General features: G+C 39.3%; 1 protein-coding gene across 1 annotated transcript; it reads left to right on the top strand.

Moving 5' to 3' along the window:
• Positions 1-1,768: 1,768 nt before the first annotated feature.
• LOC116557148 (translation initiation factor IF-2-like) lies at positions 1,769-15,159 on the top strand. Its single transcript, XM_032286640.1, has 3 exons — positions 1,769-1,807; positions 9,545-10,144; positions 10,239-15,159. Exons 1-3 carry the CDS (start codon positions 1,769-1,771, stop codon positions 10,287-10,289), a joined length of 690 nt encoding a protein of 229 aa, XP_032142531.1. The 3' UTR covers positions 10,290-15,159.
• The last annotated feature ends 1,497 nt before the right edge of the window (positions 15,160-16,656 follow it).

Below are 16,656 nucleotides of genomic sequence, written 5' to 3'. Positions count from 1 at the left end.
TACATAGACTATCTCTGTGAGAAAATACAAACATTTTATAATATTGGTTTAGACTGGAAAGAACTGGATGGCAGGGGAACAAAGATAACATAGAAATTATTCTCTGTATACAATTTTGTATCATTTGAGTTTTGAGCATTTGAATGTGTTGCCTTTGAAAATCAAATTCAGTTATAATTTTGAATGTGGGGCATTTTTAAATAGCCTAGATTATTTTCATCTCAATTCTTTCTTTTTTCTCTATTGCAGAGCTAGTATGAGGATCTTTCATCTAATAATAAGACTCTGGTCGTAGTTCTGCAGTGCTTAAGAAATAAAATCTGTTACTCCTGCTGGGATCAGAACAGTTGTCAGCATACGTGGGCAGCAGTGGGTGAAGAGTTCTTGAATGTAAGACATATAATCTAAATACCAAAGTTGAATGTATTATAAAGTTGTTGATATAGGAGAACTCTTATATCAATGATATTTATGAAGACATCTGTCATGTAGTTCTCTATGATACAGATGAGGACAAGACTCTATATACCATCCCTATGCTATCCATTCTATTAAGATAGACCAGAGATACAAAAAGAGAGGGGTAATAGGAATTCCAACTAGATTTCAGAGCTATGTCTGGGTCCCTTTACAATGTCATGTATCACTGGGATGGATATAGGGGGATGTCGTTAGGTTCTGCATTTCTCTTCTATGTATTTATAACTGTGTCCATTATATATATTAGAAATTCAAGCATAAACTTAACTTCAGGTAACTACTTTTCAGAAAATTAAGTGGGCTGCGTGTGCCATAAAGACCCAGATGTAACTACGATGATATGGTGCAGAGATAAAGAGTCCCGCCTATGAATTCTACAACTAATGTGTTAGGACAAATCCATTTGTATCTAAAATTTGTATTCATGAACCTCACCATGCTCTCTATCAGAGGTCATATTACCATCTCTCTTCACCCAGATTCATCTAGGACCAGAAATATCTGACAGAATTAATTATAGAATTATTAAACATGCATATCTTACAAGCCTTATTGATCACTATATGAACATTTACTTTCCCAAACAAAACTGACAGCTTTTCAAGGACATCACTACTTTTACTGTGGTACCATCTGTCTCAATACTAAAAACTTGGGTAATCTTTAAATGGGTAAATCTTTAAATGGAATCCTCTTAGCATGACAAATGACTTTAATGGCACTTCTTAATTGAACAAAATAACACATCTTTAAGGTTCTACAAAAGGCCTAATTCACTCGCTTTGAATACCTAAATCTTCAAATGAAAGGAGCAGATTTCAATGGAAATCCTGAGGCCAGTAAAGGGGCAGAAAGGTTTTTACAGGTGGTATTGGCAGAACACTGGGAAGGGAAATGAGCCAGGGCTCTCTAATTGTTTTTGTTCTGTTTTGTTCTTGAGACAAGGTCTTGCTCCGTTGCTTAGGCTGGAGTGCAATGGTGAGATCATAGCTCACTGCAGCCTTGACCTCCTGGCTCAAGCAATCCTCCTGCATCAGCCTGTAGCTGGGACTATAGGCATAGCCATCATGTCAGCTGATTTTTCTATTTTTTGTAGAGATGGGGGTTTCTCCATGTTGCTCAGGCTGATCTAGAACTCCTCGCTCAAGCGATTTGCCTTCTTAAGCCCCATAAAGTGCTGGGATTATAGGTGTGAGCCACTGCAACTGGCCTCAGGGCTCTTTAGAAAGACAACCTTTATAAAGAAGGTGTTCAGCAAGCACAGGACAGGGCAAGGAGGGAGAGGCCGATGATAAGAGGCAACATAGGTGCTGTTGCCAAATTCCAGGTAAGGAATAATGAAAGTTAAAGGAAGAGGAAAGAAACAGCCACTTTTTTTTTCCCTTTGGTAGAAGTTGGAGGTATGGGTGGTGTTTAAAGGTAGAATTGATAGGAAGCTCTGATGCCCTTGAGAACAAAGTTTTTTTTTCTTGTTTTGTTTTCCCCATCCACTCCTGAGTTACCTAAGCATCCATAGCTCGTTTACAGTCCACATTTTCCTCCATGCTCCTCTGCAGGCTGATGCACATTTCCCTGCTACTTGCCAGAATTCTCCCCAGTAGGATGTTGGGGCCACAACATTGGCCTTGGGGAGGTGCAGTGTGCAGAAGGTTACACTTCCCTATGTTGGTAAAAAACTGTCCACTAAATCCACAGTCCCCTACCTTTTTGGCACTGGGGGCCAGTTTCATGGCAGACAATTTTTCCATGGACCTGGGGTCGGGGGGATGATTCAAGCAGATTATATTTATTGTGCATTTCATTTCTATTAGTATTACATTGTAATAAACAATGAAACAATTCTACAACTCACCGTAATGTAGAATTGGTGGGAGCCCTGAGCTTGTTTTTCTGCAACTAGATGGTCCCTCATAAGGAGCACACAACCTAGATCCCTCGCATGCACAGTTCACAATAGGGTTCATACTCCTATGAGAATCTAATGCTGCTGCTGATCTGATAGGAGGTGAAGTTCAGGCATACTGCCAGCAAGGGGGAGTGGCTATAAATACAGATGAAGCTTTGCTGGCTCTCCCTGCTGCTCACCTCCTGCTGTGCAGCTTGGTTCCTAACTGGCCAGGACCCTTAGGTCTTGTTCTGTGGCCTGGGGGCTTGGGACCCTTGCACTACATGAAACTTTCCCAGTAGTTAATGAACAGCAAAAAACTTAAAATTTTCACAGAGATGCCCTTAAAAGTATACTCTGATTGCTAGTCAGGCTTCCTTGTCTCAAGGTCTACTATTGCATATGTACTTTCCTCTTTAAAAGAATCTTTCGTCTTTTCTCTATGGTACGTATCTTTACAACTTTATGGCAGTCTGTCTCATAAAGGGTCCAGCCCCTTTTCTCAACCAGTGCAACCCACGGGACATTATATTTAGCAATACCTTTCCCAAAGTCTAAGGCAGGCAGTCTAAAATAATGCTACAGAAAAACCCTCTCACAGCACAGTCTCTGCGGAGTTTTCATTCCAATTCTTGCCCATTGGTAGCAGTGAATATTTGCCCCCTAATTCTTTCTGATCATCTATGGGATTCTACATATATATCTCAAGGGCAAATGATTATCACCAAAGACAATTCACATTAAAGAAGAAAAGTATCTCCCCCAATATAGCATAGTCTATACTGAGTCAATCCTAAATGAAGACAACTGGATACATTTTCATGCAGATTATTGACAATTTCCACAGTATTCATCCTCCTCATTCCAAGTGTGCCCAGATTTCTTCAAGTCTATAAGAAATAGGATCCATCTGTAACCTTTTCATGTGACAGCAGCTCCCTTCCTACACAAAGATGTTGAAATTGTTGGATTACTCAAGATCGAGTATATGAATGTATGTGTGTGTGTTTGCATAAAATGGGTAGAGAGTCATTTTTTCAGTTATATTTACCTTGGTTCTTTAAGGTTTCTGAATTTATTTACTATTTGAACTAATGTTTGGGTTCTTGGCTATAAGAAAATACTATATAATCACAAATAGTGTATAGATCTTGAGAGGAATCTGACATATATAGCAAATAAAATGCCTCAAGAGAATAAAAGAAGGTCTTCAATTTAAAATAAAGAAGATAGACAAATTTAAAGAATAAGGATTCTTAAACTTTGTGATATATTACTAGATTTATGCAAGTATAAAATACAGAATGCTATCATGTGATGAGTTCTGATGAAATTAAAAAATTTATTCTCCTAGAATCTATAATTTTGCTATTCCTGCAAAACATTTTACCTCACAGAATTAGGTGAACTCTAAGTTCTCAGCTATAAAAATATACGAATCTCTCTGCTTCCACAGTCATTCATTTAATGTATTTGATTATTTATTTCCCCTAGGCATAATTATTGATAGCTTAATGGCCAGGCCCCTAAAAATTCCAAGATAAATTGGAGAGAATTCCTGCACTCATGGAGCTGAGTCTCGTAGTAGGAGAGCTAGAGAAATAAACAGAAAAAAATGGAAATAGAATGATGTACAGAGTGTGACACAAGTAAATGATCCATTTTAGAGTACGTGCATGGGAGGTATGAAGTGCAGGATCATGTCACTGTTAGGTAAAATGTAAAATTTCACAGAAAAGGAGGCCGGACATGGTGGTTCATACCTGTAATCCCAGAACTTTTTGAGGCCAAAGTGGGTGAATCGCTTGAGCCCAGGAGCTCAAGACCAGCCTGAGCAACATGGTGAGACCCTCATCACTACAAAAAATAAGAAAATTAGCTGGGTGTGGTGGCATGTGCCTGTAGTCCCAGCTACTCAGGAGGCTGAGGTGGGAGGATGGGTTCAGCCTGAAGGGTGAAAGTTGTGGTGAGCCTAGATTGCACCACTGCACTCCAACTTGGGTGACAGAGCCAGAACCTGTCTCAAAAAACAACAACAAACAAACAAAAAAACAGAGGACATTTCACAGAGGCTGGCACACTGGAGCTGGGCCTAGAAGGGTAGACAGTACTGGGAAGTACATTCCAGCCTAAGGAAAGGGCTAGTGCACGAAGCAGCATGGGCAACTATTAGCTGACTAGGAGTAAAAGCCGGAGGTGGGGTGCAGCAATAAAAAGGTGGGAGGTATACAGGGAACAAAGGCTATTATGTTTTCATGTCTCTTGCTTTGACTGCTGAATTTTCTGTAGTGGTGATAAGAGGGTTTAATATGTCTGTGGGAAGAAGAGTTCCATCCTCCCTAGAAGTTTAAACAAAAGTGGGAACTCCAATTTGATTCTGACATGCCACATGTGTGGTAATATTACAACTCCCTTTCCTTGGCCCAGTAGCAGTAAGTTAATAAATTGGTATCATATGTGTATGCACTGATATTGGTCAACAGGTTGAGTTCTGTACTGCCTATGCCGCACTAAGGCTTTGAACAAGTATTGGAGATGAGTGTATTAATTAGGGTTCTTTTCATTTCAAATGACAGAAATCAAACTCACTTTACCTGAAAGAGAACAAATTTACTTGTATGATTTGAGAGTCCAGTAATCAGTCTAACTCCAGAAACAGCTCAAAGGTCTTCAGAACCCAGTTTCTCCATCTTCAACTCTTGGATCCGTTTTCTCTGTGTAGGCTCTGTTCTCCAACAGGCTCATGCCCTGTGGTGGCAATTTATATTTGTTCAAGTACAGAGAACAGAGAAATACAGAGATCCCCCCTGGTGGCTCCCGTACAAGTCCTGACCAGTCACTTTGGCTACCTGGGGTGAAGACTGGTCAACTGAAAGAGCTAGTGCAATCTTTAGTACAGATGAGTTAGGTCTAGGTAGTATTTGTGTGATGACTCATCTCCCATGATACATCCGGATGCTAAAACCACAACCTCATGAGACTCCTTTGCCATGTCTACCCTGGGCTTCTTCTTTCTTGGGCTACTCCCCAGTTTCAGCTTTTAGGTCCTTGTTTCTCCCTCAGGAAACCTAATCATTCTGTCTCCCCTTGTATGTGCCCATGGGGATCCTTCTTACAGTTTTAGAAAGAAGCTTTTCCCAGATATTTTGTATTCTTTTTCCTAAGAATTTAGGATTTTATAAAACAAAGCCAGAAATATTTATAGATTTTTGTTTGTACTCCCTTTCACCTCTTCTTGGGACAATGAACACCCAGCAAGAGATCTGCTTATAGGGGTGGGGAGGGAGGAGAGAAGCAATACCGGAAAATACAGGGAGAAGGAAAATACAGGGAGAAAAAAAAATACAGACATGACGTAGATTTCAAAATATTATTCCAAGGAATCACATATACAATAAGGTTTCAAATTAGTAATGCAGGTGTTTTTTTCTTTCTCTCTCTCTCTTTCTCTCTTTCAAGATCTGAGGAGGTGGAGGCCATTGGCAAACAAGCTGGTGAATGAGTAGGCCTCACAAGTGCATGATGTAAATTAATCCTTGATAGGTGTTACATGCCACCCTTCTTATTGGTGTGGAATTTATGTCTCAGCCTCAGCTATGTATATGCCCTGTTCTGACTTATGTAAAGTTATGTAATATTTTGTGTTTATAATTTTTAATATTATGCCCCTGGGAAATTGATTTTGTAAAGTGTATTAGGTTTTATCCTGCTTTTCTGAGACTTGAACCCTTTATTAGTACTTCTAAGTAGTGCATTTAAAAAAGGAATAATTGAATTTTCCATGTATACGGTCCAGTAATGCCTGTCAAAGGGATATATGGATGCAGGCTCCAACCAGGAAAACAGAAACTGCTCTAAGTATTTAACATAGGGAGCATTTAATTCAAGAAATTTGTAAACCAGGTGAGAACAGAACTAAGAAACCAAAAAAGGGACAGTTATTTTTCAAAAGGATGAATCCACTATGACTCCAAAGATGAAAGAATAAAGGAACACTGGGCACAGGGTAAGAGGTCATGGGTCACATGGCCAGAGCTGGAATGTGGGGGTGTGGTGGGCAACAGCCTAGCTTTTCCCACCCTCCAGCTCTCCACTGTCCTCCTCCAGCTTGCCATTCAAACCCAGCTGGCAACCAGCTCACAAGGAAGCTTGGAAATGCGGTTTGCAGGGATTAGTGTCCCTGTGACATGGACCAGAGGAGGGGAAAGAAGAACCAGGAGTGAACCCCAGGGCAAACAACTCTAGGACCCTAAACCCACACAAAATATTTTTAAAAATTAATAGTTAACAAATCCTAGTTGGAGGTTGATAATTTATACTGGAAGAATAAAGTTGTTTGCAGTGGCTCCCATCAACGGAATACCAAAGTCTGGGCAGCTTGAGGCATTACCCATTAAAATCAGGACAGCCTTGTCAGAAGGGCCAGTTATGTGTGTATATGTCCACATTTCTAACTGATGTTAGGAGCCCTGTAATTTTCCTGAATTTAGTCAACCTTATTAAGAACACTGCCTGCCTGAATTTCTTGGCCTTTTAAATTAAGAAAGCTCCTACCTCTAAACCTGAGTTGTCCCTTTTCTTTCATTTGGAATACTGAGAATCCCTCATCACTTTTCTTGTTAACCTTCTATTTATCCATTTGAAGGTTGCTGAGATTTGCTTATACTATAACTTCAGTGATATTTTCCAAGATGAATTTTCATTTCAATCACCAAAACTCTACTGCACAGGATATGGTAAATATTTGTGCTCATTCCTTTGAAGCCTCAACCTGGCTGGCACCACTCTCTAAATATAGATCAGGATTAACTGAGTAATAAGGCAAGAGTTCACTGTAGTTTCTCTAATAAATTCTTCAATACTGTTGCTGTAGAGGAGTCTTTCAAAGGATTTAACCTTAGGTAGACAGAAACTTCACAAGATTGGGAAATGTTCACATTCTAAAACATTCACTATGTTTGAAACATTGTAACAAGCTTTATGTTATCAATGAGATCTAGATAAAATATTTTCCATATTTTCAGTCCCCTATTTCACAAATTTCATCATGATTTTTGTTTGTTTGTTTTGAGGAAACTAGTTGTTTTACCATATTTCTACTGGCTCTAAAGCTAATCTTGTTTCCTCCCTCCCTCTAAAACTGGGCATGTTTCATATTTCACCAGTATGTGCTAGTTCTCATTCCATTAAATTTTTAAGGGCAAGAATAATGGAAAATGGAACTGATCACATTAAAAAGGGATAAGAAGTAAGCAAAAGGGCTTTAATATAAAATTATGAGAGAAGCTCAGTGTTTCAGGAAAATAGCAGTGAAGGAAAAATACCTCCTTATAAGGAGCAGAAGAAAACCTTAAGGCTAAGTTAAATTAGACATATCAAACATTTTATGAGAAAGAGAGACAGATGTGCTTTTGGAACTGGAAAAATATTGGTTAACTTTTAGTTGTGATCACACTTGGTGGTGTCTATGTGAAGCAAATGTTCTGGCTCTAAACTTATTTTTGCCACTTTTATGTTTTCTGCGTTCACCAACCTGAAGACAGAAGACAGGAGAATAAGACATATTCTGACTGTCTGGTAAGGTAAATCAGAAAACTTGCCCTTGTCTCAGTAACACCACTTAGTGATAAACAATTCAGTGTCTTTCAACAGAAACATTCCCCTTAAAAGCCACACAAACCAGGAATGAGAGCAAAATTGGAGAAAGTGGTCTTACTGCATTTTGTTACCCATAATCCATTTGCTCACATGAAGAAACATGGTGTTTGAAAGGGCCTGTGACATCATTAGACTGTAAATACGTCTGCTGGCCTGTAAATGAGGCAGACTGTAACAAATATTATTTCCTCTTAAAATAGTTTTAATAGGATATTTTAATTCATTTTTTTCCTGAAGTGGTCCTAATATATTTTAAGATGTACAAAATTTTAAAATGTCAGAAGACCAAATTTGTCACCTGTCTCCCATGAGACACTGGGTGTTTATGTTTGTTTGATAAAACTTTATCTCTGGACACAATAATATCCTTTAGCATCTTAGAAAGGAACCACCAGTCCTTAATTTTAATGACGAAAGTGTGGCAGAGAAAGGCTATGATTTCTGCAAGGTGGCACAGAAAAGTACAGTGAAGACACAATTAAAACCCAAATTTCACTGCGCGTGGTGGCTCACACCTGTAATCCCAGCACTTTGGGAGGCCCAGGCAGGTGGATCACCTGAGGTCGGGAGTTCGAGACCAGCCTGACCAACATGGAAAAACTCTGTCTCTACTAAAAACACACAATTAGCCGGGCGTGGTGGTGCATGCCTGTAATACCAGCTATCTGGAGGCTGAGGCAGAAGAATCGCTTGAACCCGGGAGACGGAGGTTGCGGTGAGCTGAGATTGCTCCACTGCACTCCAGCCTGGGCAACAAAAGTGAAACTCAGCCTCAAAAAAACCTCTTAAATTTCTTGATCTTCTAAACCCAAGCTCAGAGAACCTTCTCCTATACCTCACTTGTGAACTAAGAACCATTTCCTCAATACTTGTAACTCACTCTACGCATGCCAAGTCACTGCAACACCTTGCTTGCATCTGCAAATTTATATCTATATCTATATCAGCACCTCAGAAAACGTGTTCATATAGCTGAGACATTTTGCTCAAGACGAAATAGAGTTTTAATAGTCTATTAATTGATGGTCCCAAGAAAACAGGCTGCCACCAGTTGTATATGGGTTCCTTAATGAGTAACACAAGTGTCAGCGCGTGTAACAGAATTGCCTGAGTATGGAAGTTAGCAATGAAAGTCTCCACAAAAATATTAATACTTTCCTACAGAGAAAGCCTTTTTAAGTGGGAGCCTTTATTAAAGTCCAGAGTTAAAAAGTAATCTCTTTAACGTTGAGATTATAGACTTTTAGAAAGTTCATTTATGCTATGTTCCAGGCCTATGCTAAGTTCTAGGCCAAAAAGACCTGTAAATTACACCGGAGCTGCAAGCTTGGGTCCTGGAATCCATGCCCACGCTGCTTTTATGGGGCACCCTTTCTATAATACAACCCCTCAAATTAAAACGCTAGAGCAAGGCTGGCCCCACTAAAACCTAGATAATGCTTACATTGAAGACGACAGATTTTTTGCTGTTATTTTCGGTTGAGGACTTATTACCACAAAAACACATCCGACCTGTACTAGAGTAGATGTGCAGGAGAGCGAAAGAAGCGTCGGGACTTTTTAACTCGACTAGAAAGGAACACGGCGATCCCCTCGCTAAACTTGCCGCCAAGTTCCCTCCTCGCCACCCCGGGGTGCGGGGAAAGCCCCCTCCCGCCCCGGGGCCCCGGCGACAGTGGGGGAAGCTGGCTCGTCAGGCTCCTTCCCTCCTACTCCCCGCGCTCCCCGCAGGGCGGGCCGGGGCGGGGAAAGAGGAGCGCGGCGCGGAGGGCCGCGGGCGGCCCGGGAAGGGAGGAGGGAGGCTTGGGAGGCTGGCGAGCGGTTTTATTGTTTCCTTTCGCCCTCCTCCTCCCGCGCCTCGGCCCTAGCGTCACTGGAAAGCCGCCCGAGCCGCCCGGCGGGTGGTTATTTATAGCGCGGGCTGCGCGCGCGTCACGGAGCCCGGCCGGGCTGACGGGGCCGCTGACGCGCTTGGCCGCGGGGCCGAGTCCGCGGGGCTGCGCGCCGGGCGCCGGCGACAATGGGCTTCTGTGTGTGCAGCTGCCGCCGCCGTCGGGGGCCGGGGGAGGGGGGCGAGCGACTCCCCGCCTCCCCTTCCTTTCGGCCGCGACCCCCGGAAAGGTAATCGGCCTCTTTCACTCCCGGCCAGGACCCGGGCCTTGTGGACTTTTTTTTTTTTTTTCCCTATTTTATCAGTAAGTTCCCCTTGCCTCAGGCTCCGCTTTCACTTCCCGCGTCCCACCACCCCCAAACCGCCCCAACGTAACGAGAGAGGGGGACCTATCCGGCCTGGGGCGCCACTTTGTGCGCCCGGGGAGCGGGACGTACCAGGCGCGCCCAGCGGGGGGATGCGGTGACCGAGGGGCCGGGAGCGCCAGGCAGGTAACGTACCCTGTACCTAGAGTGGAGGGCTTTGTCTGGGGCGGGAGGAGGGGAGCAGGGGTGGGTGTGAACGCCTGGCGGCCCTTCTGCGACTCCTCTCCCCCTCCTCCGCCCCCTTCGCCTGCGCGCAGGAAGCCAATCGGCTTGCATAGCGCGAAGAGCGAAAGAGAAACTTCTCCTGCGTGACTGACTAGATGAGGCTCCTCCCGAGAAGCCGAGATAATAGAGGCCCCGCTCTCGCGGCCAGCCCGCCCGCCTCTCCTCCCCCGCCTCTCCTCCCCCGGCGGCTCCCTCCCGTCGCCCCACTCCGCGAAGGCTGCGGACCGGCCCCCAACATCTGCCCCACCACCTCTGGCGGGTAAAGGCCGTGAACGCTCCCGCCCTGCGGAAGGTGGGGCCGGCGCGGATTTTAGGGACTTCCTGGGACGCGGAGACCGGCTCTGAACCATCCATCCCCTTTCAGCTGCCGGGAGCCAGGGAAAGCTCGCTCTGGAGCGCCTCGCACGTGGCAGGCAGGCAGAGAACTTGCTGTACCTTCTAGGAAATTGCAATCGATTTGTAATGCACTTTCGCTAATTGGAAGTTCAAAATTAAACTTTAATAAAGCATTTGTGTCGTCTCGTCTAATTGTGAAAGCTTCCATCCGTCCTGGTAGATAGACTCTGAGTCTCGAGTTAATGGCGCTAAGCTAGATTTCCCCCCCAAGTACAATTCCGTCAGCCGTCGTCGGCGCAGCTGGATTTCCGTAAGGTACAGATGTTGCTAATGACAGCTTAAGCACGGATGGGCAGATAGCATACGGAATGCAACATGTTGCCATATGGTTCCTTTAGCCTTTCACCTCCAGGGATATCAATCACATATATTCTGGGAGGAACTTAATGACTCTCTGAACAGCAAAATGAATTACCTGGTACAATTTATATCCCTTGACCTGATACGTTATAACAACAGGAAGATAGCATCTCGCAATTTCTGTAGTATAAATTGAGCTACAGAGCTACATTTCAAATTCTACAACATCTATTTGTAGTTTGAGGGGCCCTGTCATATTCTGGCTGTAAAACCTTTCTGTATTGCCCATTTCCTTTCCCCTTCTACCTCTGGACGAAGCAGAATTCATAAAGTTTAGCAAAACTGTGTCGGAAATTGCCAATCAACCGGTTAATAGATGAAGTATGGAGAAATGGAAAATATGACTTCCAGAGCTAGTTAATTAAACAGGAATTAGCCATCTTTAGGAAAACCATACTTTCAAGCGTACAAAATTAAAGGACTCCGGAAAATGTGTTTTCTGCTAGTTGTTTCAGTATAGCTCCTAAATCTATTCATTAACTATTTGAAATTCTCCATTTATTTTCAAACTTCAACCATTCCTACACTTTGGAAATTACAGAAAACAGTTCTCAGAAATATGAAATACAGAAAATGTTTAAGTAGCACCTCCTCATCAAACCAGTTTCTGTACCCACTGCCCCATGCACTCACTATTGATGTAGCTTAATTTGAAGCATGTACATGGTGGTACTGGTAGTTTGCTTTTTCCTACCAACATGTCTGTGACAACATACTTAAGTTGCTGCTTCTCTCCTAGTGGAATGATTCTGCAATATTTCACAGGTCTCATTTTTAAATATACTGCTGACTAATAAAATGTCTTAATTGATTGCCTTTAATCTCAGATTATAAACGTGGTTGTCTTTTATTGTATCCTTTATTTTCTATTCACTAACACAGATCACACGGAAAGACAATACCTTAAGGGCAAAAAAGTAACTTACTACAATTGCTAAACTTTATGTTTACTTTTGCCTACAAAGGGATATCTGAAAGCTAGAGATATACTTTTAAAACTTTTTGCTTCTGGCACTATGTAAACATTAATTCCTGTAAACTAATGACCAGCAGAATAACTAAAATAGACATGAACAGTCTGAAAAAGTATTTACTTTCAGTCAAGTTTCAGAAAGTGTTAACATTTTGAAGCTTTGTCTATATATCATGTTCTTTCAGAATTATTTTGAAATTACAAGAAGATGCTTCTCCTTTTTTTTTTCTTTTGTAATGGCTGATTTGTTACCCAGTGCTTGAGTTAGTTTCATACTTTTAATAATTATTATCAAATAAAATCTTTTTTGTGTGTATATAGGGGAAAAGCTTATACAGCACACATTAAAATATACCTACGTTATGGCAATGTTTTCTGGAGCTGTTTTTTGTATCTTTTAATGGCTGAGGTTTTATTTCTCCTTGTAGCATCTGCACTTGATGTGTTTTAAACATGAAAAGTAGTGATGGTGAGCTTGTCAATGACTCCATCTCCATGACTTTTGAATAGGCAGTGAGTATGTCCTTTAATCAGTCACACAGTACTTGCTTTATAAAGCTGTTATTGTCATGAACAGATATTGCAGTCTTTTGTCAGGCCCAGTGATTATTAAAGTGTTCCTTCTTCAAAAGCCAGGCCGAAAGTCCTGCTGTGCTTCATTTCAGAATTGAAGTCCATTAGTAAATAAAATCCCAAGTAGCACAATTTGCTTTTTCTCAAGTTATAGGCTTACATATATTTCATTAATAATCTTGGGCCCTTTTGTAGACATAACTAGGTATATTTTTGGTATGTATATATGGCAACAAAAATAAAATACGTATCTTGCAGCATGCCTTTTATTTTAAATGAAGATTTGATACCCATTGTTACTATAAATGAGGTGGCTGGCTGCCAAGGGAAACCCTATAGCCAGAAAGTACTAGAATTGTTACTGTCTACAGGGAATCACATTTTATTTTTTGAGTTCTCAACTTCACCTCCTTCTCTAATATTGCCCTTCCATATTGCTAATCTGAGAATTAGTCTGAATGTAAAAACTTTTGAAAATATGTTTGTGTTGTCCAAGAAAATTTTCACCAGTGTTTCTGATTGCCTGCTGGTTTTTGGCCTTTATCTTGAGTGGGCATGTTTATTGTAATAGAATGAAGAAAGACTATTAGAATTAGGTATATACCCCATGCTAAGTAACTTTAAATGTGATGTAATCCTAGCTGCTTTCTTATTTACCCATGAATACATTTAAAATATGATTGGCCAGGTGTCTGTTTTTCTCAAGGTAACGTGGGACAGCTATGGATAGGCATTTGGCCTCTAGTAGAACTCTTCATTTAAGTGAGTGTGGCTGAGAAGAACAACCAGGAAAGAGTATAGTGCTCAGTTGCACTTGCCCTGTTGGCTTTTCAAATGCAAAATCCATGCTGTTCCATTTGGAAACTTGTTTCTCTCTTCTTTTATGGTATTTCATTTAAGATTTTTTTTTTTAACTGCCGGTCTGTGAATAGTTCACCAGCAAAGTAGGAAACAGCCTTTTATTCTCAACTGTATATAGCTTTTGTCTTTAATCTAGGTTAGTATGGGTGTCATGTAAATACCATATAAAAATTTGACTTTGGTTGTCCTTTGAAGATTGACAGGGACTTCTTTAATTAATCTTGTTTCCTTTCATGCTCTGTATTGAGATATTGAAATACAGTATTTTATACATTTATAGGATTGTGTTTGCATGTATTTAATTTATGTTTCTTTTTTTGAAGCATGTAGCCTTGAATGTTTGTTCTACCTTTTTTTTTTTTTTTCACATCATTACTCTGGTACTGCTTGATGTAACTTGATTAGCTCCCTCCCCAGTCATGATTGGTAATTAAAATAGGCATTAAAATTAGTCACTTAGCAATTTTGCTGTTCAATTGGCAATTAAATTACTTAATTGCAATTAAAGTCCTAATTTTAATTGGCAAAATGATAGATGTAGATTTAAGATAATATGTATAAATACTTTAATAAGTGTCTATATAAGGATTACTTAATTACTCAACTTCAAGTTTATGCTGTTAACTTTAGAACTTTTAAGTGAGCAATGAAATTTATATTACATCTATTCAAAGGATATGGTAATTAGATTTATTACTTATCACTATAAGGGTCCTTGCTTTAAGTTACTTTTGTAGTGTTAAAATTGTAGGTTTGATAATTGCAGAATTTTGATGAGGAAAGGGCATATATGTCTCTGTTGCAATATTATCAATACCTTCGTTTTTTTAAATTAAATTGAGACATTTCTGTCCACCAATTACTCTGAGGAAAAAAAAAAAAAGCGGTTATTTTATCATTAAAGATAGAATCAAAACTAGCCAGCTGTGATTTACATATAAAAACTTGCAAAATGTATGTATTTTATCTACATTTAAATAAATGCTATCTAATACTCATAGTGTTACTAATGGTATTAACTACTCTTAGAGTTTGCAGATATTTGATATTTTCTTAGCATGTAGCAACTTATTTTTAGAACCTTTAAAATGTCTTTTAGGACTATATACATTTTAGTGATGCCTACGTTTATTAAAATTAGCAATGAAATCTAAAACCAAAGTTATTCTTCTTTGCCTAGTAAAAAATAGTTCTTAAGAAAATATTAAGTGGTTAATTTAAAAGCAAGTATTTAGGAATTGGTTACTGTGTGTCAAGTATTAACAAAAAGATGAAGGATTTTTATTATGCAAAATACTTTTTGAGTGGCATGAGGTTTTACCATATGTTTAGTTTTATAATTTTAATTCACAAGAAGATGCTCCTAGAAAAAAAGTGCTGTTTTTTTCCTGCACATCTTTACACATTTCTAGTACTGAGTTCTGTATCAAAGTAAAATAATTTTTAAAGTATTTGCGTTAAGTGGTTTTTGATAAAAATCAGCTGAGTAATACTGAATAAATCTACAACTACCCAAAATATGAATATTAACAACACAATTGACTTGTTCTTTGAGCATCGTATGAGAAAGAAACAAACAATTTTGTCAATTAATATCCTGTCAATGTAAATGAAATGGCAAAAGCAAAACAACAAAAAACCTTTCACTAGTAAAAACTAATTTTGTATTTTCAGAAACAGATTTTTTTCAAAGTGAAAATTTATTGCTTCTATCAGTAATGTAACTTAACTGCTCAATGGCAATAAACGCTGTGAATGAAAGTTTGTCCAAATGTAATTTAAAATATATGTTTTAATGCTAACAATAGATTCTACTAAGTAATTTTATTATGAAAAATCTTAAAGTTGCCTCAACTCTTACAGCATAACAGATATGTCTGTTTCACTGTATCTGCATTGTAAGGTGTATTCTGAGTTCATTTGGGAAGAATGGTGAAATAACTCCCTAAAGGCCTCTTTCCCATGCATTAAAATAGAAAATCCTATGGGATTACATTCATGTTTGCTTTCTAAATTATGCCAAAAGCTCAATTTTATTAAGTATAATCAGCTTAGCCATGCATAAAATAAAATATTTTGGTTTAGCTGTGAGTATATATATTATTTATGTTGATTTTTAATGAAAATATGTTTATATATACCAATATGTTCTGCTTAATATTGGTTAATATCATAAAAGATAACATAGTAACATTACCCTCCTAAATGTTTTTCTGTGGTCATCCAATAGTGTTTCTTATTAGCAATAATTTTTAATTTATTTCAGTTGGTTTCAAAAGAGGATAGGACCAATTTTTACTCCCATTTATTTTAAAAATTATTAAGAAAATAGATCTTCATTTGTGGGGTAACTTTACACATTTATACATGGCAATAGTTTAAAGTTACATCAGCTGTAGGGGCCTGAAAAAACTGTTATTGTCATTTTAATCGAGTTATAAAATACTTTATTTGAACTATTTATGTTCAAGAATCTTGAAGGGTTGTAGTCATATAAATGCAGAATTTCAGTTTCTTTTAGCCTAAAGCATCGTTTTAACATTTTCTGAAAGGTTGTTCAATTCTACATTTTGAATCCATATGTGTAATTAAATCTCTATGCACAAAAGCATTCTCTTATGTACTAGCAAATACACCCACAGGAATCTCTTTCTAAACTATAATTTATTTAAACATGTAATCATAGGATTTTAAAACATGCTTTCATTTTTCCAAACTGTAGGCCAATTTGAACTGCTTGGTGATAAAATGAGAGATTTTATTACCAGTTTGATTTTTTCCTCCTGTGATCTAACAGTGAGTTAAACATGAGCAGGAAGAAATAAAGAAAATCTATTGTGAACCTAATCCCATGTGTTCAAACTGTTTCCCTTTTGGAGAAAATAGAAGAGAATCAAAGATTTTTAGTTATTTATGAATTCCAGCACAAAACGATTATTTGGGCCTGTAACATTCTCTTCGGTTTAGCTTAGGTAGTAAATAGCTTGTG

This window comes from Sapajus apella, unplaced genomic scaffold (genome assembly GCF_009761245.1).
Source record: "Sapajus apella isolate SASKATOON/1434 unplaced genomic scaffold, GSC_monkey_1.0 scaffold18, whole genome shotgun sequence".
Lineage (NCBI taxonomy): Eukaryota > Metazoa > Chordata > Mammalia > Primates > Cebidae > Sapajus > Sapajus apella.
The sequence above is the reverse complement of the archived record's forward strand: the minus strand, read 5'-3'. Positions and strand labels throughout refer to the sequence as shown.